This window comes from Mandrillus leucophaeus, unplaced genomic scaffold (genome assembly GCF_000951045.1).
Source record: "Mandrillus leucophaeus isolate KB7577 unplaced genomic scaffold, Mleu.le_1.0 Scaffold525, whole genome shotgun sequence".
Classification (NCBI taxonomy): domain Eukaryota; kingdom Metazoa; phylum Chordata; class Mammalia; order Primates; family Cercopithecidae; genus Mandrillus; species Mandrillus leucophaeus.
In genome coordinates, this window is record NW_012105642.1 from 1,729,975 (window position 1) to 1,736,052 (window position 6,078).

A 6,078-nucleotide genomic window follows, 5' to 3' on the forward strand; every position below is an offset into this window, starting at 1 on the left:
ATATTGTACTTGTGGCTCATGCCTATAATCCCAGCACTTTGGGAGGCCAAGGCGGGCGGATCACCTGAGGTTGGGAGTTCGGGACCAGCCTGACCAATATGTAGAAAACCCATCTCCACTAAAAATATAAAATTAGTCAGTTGTAGTGGCACATCCCTCTAATCCCAGCTACTCAGGAGGCTGAGACAGAAGAATCGCTTGACCCCAGGAGGCGGAGGTTGTGGTGAGCTGAGACCACACCATTGCACTCCAGTGTGGGCAACAAGAGTGAAACTCCATCTCAAAAAAAAAAAAAAAAAAAACTCACTTATTAAAGAAAAGAGTAAGCCATGAAGCAGTGTGATTGCACTCACTATCATCCATACCATCATTATGTTTAACATTTCTCACACATTATTACCACTTCCATGCTATCCCTGCTGTCAGGATGCCTCTCACACAGTCTTTGTGACCATTGGAGTTTGTCTATGTTGTTTTAAAGATGATGCTCGGAATGGGACCATGTTAAAACATCTGAAAGGTGAATCATTGATTTAGAGTCAGTGAAGATGCAATAACTTATTCCCAATTAGAGAGATCATCCCCTTAGATTCAGTAGCCCTCCATGATCTAGCTGCTGCCTCTCTGTCTGACTGAGCTGTTGATGCCTTTCCCTGCATATTTCATGTTCCAACCATTGCCAAAGGATTTACAATTATTCAAACAAGCTTCAGCCCTTTGCATAGGCTTCAACTTCTCTTAGATAATAGTTCATGTCTCTGGATTATGAAAATGAGAGGAAAAGGGGAAAAGGACAGTCAGCTGACATGACTAATATTCAGGAGAGCTGGGTGACACTTCGGGTTCACACTGCAATCTGTATTATCTTGGATGAGTCACGTATACTCTCTGGGCCTCAGCATCTTTGGTTGCAAAGGAGAGACTAGACTGACTGTTTCCCAAATTTCAGTTATTTTTGACAGATTTCTGCCATAGCTGTGTATACCATTTGTATATGTTAACATTTTTCTTTCAATAGTCTTCCCTAAAACAAAAATTAGTGGCCAAGCACAGTGGCTCATGCCTATAATCCAAGGACTTTGGGAGGGGGATGTGGGAGGATAGCATGAGCCCAGGAGTTTGAGACCAGCCTGGGCAACATAGCGAGATTCCAGTCTTTACCAAAAAAAAAAAAAAAAAGCCAAGCGTCTTGGCACATATGCATGTGGTCCTAGCTACTTAGGAGGCTGAGGTGGGAGGATGGCTTGAGCTCAGGAGGTCAGGCTGCAGTGAGCCATGACTGTGCCACTACATTCCAACCTAGGTGACAGAGGGAGACCCTATTTCAAAAAAGAAAAATAAAAGCAGTTTAGCCGTGTCATAAGCAATAACATTTGTGAGATGCTAATTGAGAAGGATCTGTGTTAAGGGAATTGCTGGTTATGAAAACTTGGTGCTTAAACTTAAGTGGTTCTTCTCTTCTACCCACACCTAAATTCAAAACCCAAACACTGGACAAATATTCACTACCACCAACTCCAGCTATCAATCACTGCTCCTCTGCAAAATGAGGGTTTGGCTTACAATCATTAAGGACGATTCTATAACCGTGAATTATTTTACCTTATAACGCTAGTATCTACAATCCTGTCCTAATATAGCTGATAGAGTAATAACTCTCCATATTCATCTACAGAACCCACCAAACCACCAGCCAGTATCTTTGCCAGAAGTCTTTCTGCCACAGATATTGAAGTTTTCTGGGCCTCGCCACTGGAGAAGAATAGAGGACGAATACAAGGTTATGAGGTAGGCAAGACATATGTGCCTTGGGTCTGAAAGAGAATTTGTACCCCTTGATGAGTCCTCCAAGTCACATTCTTATAGGAAATGACCCACATTCCCACTTAGAGGCATTGGTTTTAGGCCTGGCTTCCAGCTGAACATTGATGGAAGCATTGAATACTCAGCTGTGAGACTACCCTTTTTCTATGTTATATTCTAGAAGTATTTTTCGAAGTATATGCAAATCTAAGCATTTATGGGATGGCTGGCAAAATGAGCTTTGACTTCTGATAATTCCCAGGATAGCTTTGACTCAAAACAAACATGGGAAAAAAGAAAATAATGAACAGGGGTTGTATCAATCTACCATCTCACTAGGAAGCTGAGGACAAAAAAGGGACCCTTCTTACCGTGGATAATTTCTCAGGATATACGCAGTCCTTTGTCCTGATAGCTCTGCTCGTAATGTGGTATAGAAAACTAACTCCATCATAAGAATCTGCATACAAAATCACCTGATGACATTGGAAATATCCCCACTGGGTATGGTTTCCAAGGTCTTTCTGTTTCTTTTCTTAGGTTAAGTATTGGAGACATGAAGACAAAGAAGAAAATGCTAGAAAAATACGAACAGTTGGAAATCAGACATCAACAAAAATCACGAACTTAAAAGGCAGTGCGCTGTATCACTTAGCTGTCAAGGCATATAATTCTGCTGGGACAGGCCCCTCTAGTGCAACAGTCAATGTGACAACCCGAAAGCCACGTAAGAACAGACTTGCTCAGAAATATTTTGGGTACTCATCACATATATCCCAAGTTTATTCCTTATCCCCACCTCCCAATGGTCGTTTGCATACTAATTAGTAGCATGTGGATTTAAATTTCCCTCAGCATTTTAAGTGAACCTTTCCGTATACCATGCAAAATTCATTGCTCTGGAGGACAGAAAGAGAAATGTTTTTCTCCTCACTGGGAAGGGCTGCTTCTTTTAGCTATAAATGTTAGGCGACCAACTGAATCTTTTTCCATTTGCAATGCTGTATCTCATCAGATTTTAGTGACCTTGAAGACACATATTAGTGCAATAGCCCATTAAATTGCCTCCACTCTCGAATTCTAGTAAGGAGATATTCCTCAGAATCCATTGAGACTTAATAATCTGTGACTTCGTATATCTTAATTTTTTTATAGCACCAAGTCAACCCCCTGGAAACATCATATGGAATTCATCGGACTCCAAAATTATCCTGAATTGGGATCAAGTGAAGGCCCTGGATAATGAGTCGGAAGTAAAAGGATACAAAGTAGGTAATTTCTTTTTTGCAGAGGCACCTAATCCTGCTGTGAGTGGGGGCAGTCTCCTCCATGAATCACACAGTTGTCTGCATTGTCAGTTTCCCTGGTGATGCTCTGCTACCCTGTAGGAATCGCTGCCTCCAACATGGTTTGATCTGAGTTGTAGTCTATGGCAATTGGTCAGGATTTAGACAATCACCTTAACTTTAGGTTCAGGCAGCATCAATCAGAAATGAGTAAAGACCCTGTGTTTGGGTCTCCAGAAATACCCTGAAGAACCACTTTTTAAACATTTCTACTGTCAGCTTTGTTTTGCTCCTGTCTCAGTTTTTTTTTTTTTAGCCAATTTAGTAGCCTCCTGATATTACCAATGATTAATCATTTTTGTTCATATGTTTCTATAGTCAAAAGAGTTTTATAAAGAAAAAGAAAAAAGAAAAAGCAGCAAAATTGGAGAAAATGTTTGCCTGACCCCATAAATGTTGGCCTGTCTTTAATGAGAAAATGAAAAGAACATGTCTATAGCCTTGTTGCAGCAATTAAAAGGGGTTATAAATATCTTGCAAGGTTTCCAGCTACCTGTAGCTACTTCACAAACCAAGGGAAGCTAGGGGCTAAAACAGCAACAATGTATCATTTTTTATGACTTTGCAATGTGGATAGGGCCAGAATGGAAAGATTTTAGGGCTGGAATAACTAAGATGCTTCTTCACACACTTTTGGCTTCTTAGGTGGGATAGGTGGGAAAGCTGAGGTTGGCCAGTGATCATGCTCTCCATGAGGTCTCTCCCCACGGATAACTTGGGCTTCCTCACAGTATAGTGACCTCAGAGTAGTCAAACTTCTTACATAGTTGTCAGCTTCAAGAGGAAGACAGCAGAAGCTGCCAGCCCTTTTAAAAGCTAAGGATGAAACTGGCTACTGTGAGGCCAGCTCAGATTAAAAGGCAGGGAAAATGGATTCTACGTCTTGTTATGAGAAGCAGCATGCATGTGCAGAGAGCGAAGGAACTGATGTAAACCAGATGCATGCAAACCAGAGCATGCATTGTGAAGACTGACTGCATTGAGAAGACTATGACTGCACTGAGAGAAGACTGCATTGAGAAGACTGTAACTGCATTGAGAACATGCATTGAGAAGACTGACCAGGAGGCTGGCTCAAAACATCTGAACAATGAATGAACTGAGGATATACTGCTGGGTTAAAAAAGCCTCAGAAGCATGATAACTACTTCACATATCTGAAGGGCTATTATGCTGGATGACAAGTAGAATTTTCCCTCAAGTTTCCAAGAAACAAAACTATGGCCAATGAGTGAAGGCTACATGGAGATAAATTTTGGCTCTGTTTTGCCTTCTAGCAGTCAAGCTTGTAAAAAATGAACCCTCAGAGGGTTCCCCATCACTGGAAATAATCAAGCATACCTGCATCACCACCTAAAGAAAGGTCAGAAAGGGAAATATAGTGTGAGCATTTAATTATATAGCATTTTGTTCCCATTCAGTCCTAGAATGTTATGAGTAAATGACTTTTAAAAAGCTTTTGAGAAACCATAATAATTGGGTGATGCTGACAATGTTCTTGAACTCCAGTGGGTTTGTATTAATTCTTCAAAAGAAAAATGGTTGTTGCAATTTTGCAAGTCCCAGTTTTCATTACAAAAGAAAGAGTATAAACCTGGGACTGGTGGCACATGCCTGTAGTATCAGCTACTTGGGAGGCCAAGGCAGGTGAATTGTTTGAGCCCAGAAGTTTGAGTCCAGCCTGGGCAATGTAGTGAGACCCTGTCTCTAAATAAAAATAAATAAATAAAATGGAAGATTATAAAACCAAACCTAAGATTTTGAAATGTTTTCAGGCAGAAGAGCTTGGAAGTCAACATTTTCCGGAATCTTGTGAAATGGTCTTTTATCTACCACAAAATAAATGAAAGGATGGCAAAGTCATGCCTGCTAAATTATATAAATGGCAGAAGCATGCGGGGTGGGAGCGGTAGCTAACTAGAGAGTGCTTCTGTCAAAGCGTACCAGCTGCTACTAACTTCCTGCCTCTGTTGCCTTGTGAAAAAGTGGGCACAATGCCATAAACATGCCAATGTTTCAAAAGATGGCAGCAAAAAAGATTGTTGTGTAAAATCTTCCAATTGTAAAATGTTGGCAACACTTCTAATTTTGTTTAGTTTTGCTTTTAAACAACACTTGAGGATGCAGACCACGTAAAATTGCTATGCAGTCTGAACTAAGCCTGCAGGCTGCTGGCTTGCCACATTTTTGCACAGAGATGTTGAGAGTAGGACATAGGTAGTGCTGTCTGGCACTAGTTAAAGAACCTAGGATCATCCGAAAGTAGTAGGCAAAGTCAGAACTGGAATTGGGATTTGACATCGAAGGTGGCAAAGCCTTGGATAATGTGACGAGAGAAGGACTTGGAAGACCCTCCCTGTCATGGACTATTTTTCTTCATCCACATGGCACAGTGACTTATATTCCACTAGTAGAGAAACACTCCCTAAGAACTCGTCTACAGAACTGTCACTGGGTCCTTTTCTAAAACTAAACCCTTCTAGGAGGGTCATATAATATATAGCAGAAAGAGATAGGAGTCTGAGCATGGTAGTGCATGCCTGTGGTCTCAGCCACTCTGGAGGCAGAGAGGGGAGGATCAGTGGAGCCCAGGAGATCAAGGCTGCAGTGAGTTATGATCATGCCACTGCACTCCAACCTGAGAGACAGAGCTAGACCTGTCTAAACTTTAAAAATAAAAAAAGAGATAGGAAACCCTGTTTGGGGTCCTCTATTGGCTATGTGACTTCAGGTAAATCACTTAAACTCTTTGGGACTGCATTTACTTTTTTATTAAAAGAGAAACTTCTAGTGTCTTCATTTTTCTCTGACCTTTTGCATATCCCCTTTATCCCTAATCAGCCACTCAGCTTTCAGTTTTAGCTTAGAAGCCTTCCCTGATGGGCAGAGATCCCTTCATTTGCAAGATTTTTTTTTTTTTTTTTTTTTT

General features: G+C 41.0%; 1 protein-coding gene and 1 long non-coding RNA gene across 5 annotated transcripts in view; one reads left to right on the forward strand and one right to left on the reverse strand.

The window, feature by feature from the left end:
• CNTN4 (contactin 4) overlaps positions 1-6,078 on the forward strand; it is a 1,034,898-nt gene that overhangs the window by 1,015,571 nt on the left and 13,249 nt on the right. For all 4 annotated transcript variants that reach the window (XM_011996808.1, XM_011996809.1, XM_011996810.1 and 1 more), the window contains 3 exons: positions 1,676-1,788; positions 2,344-2,530; positions 2,959-3,071. In XM_011996808.1, coding sequence (XP_011852198.1) covers positions 1,676-1,788; positions 2,344-2,530; positions 2,959-3,071 — 413 coding nt within the window. The remainder of the gene's footprint in view (positions 1-1,675; positions 1,789-2,343; positions 2,531-2,958; positions 3,072-6,078) is intronic.
• The window catches only part of LOC105551534, a 23,847-nt gene that overhangs the window by 1,280 nt on the left and 16,489 nt on the right, over positions 1-6,078 (reverse strand). The window contains exons 2-3 of the long non-coding RNA XR_001007873.1: positions 2,280-2,380; positions 404-513 (exon numbers count right to left, since the gene is read on the reverse strand). This is a non-coding gene — a long non-coding RNA (uncharacterized LOC105551534). The remainder of the gene's footprint in view (positions 1-403; positions 514-2,279; positions 2,381-6,078) is intronic.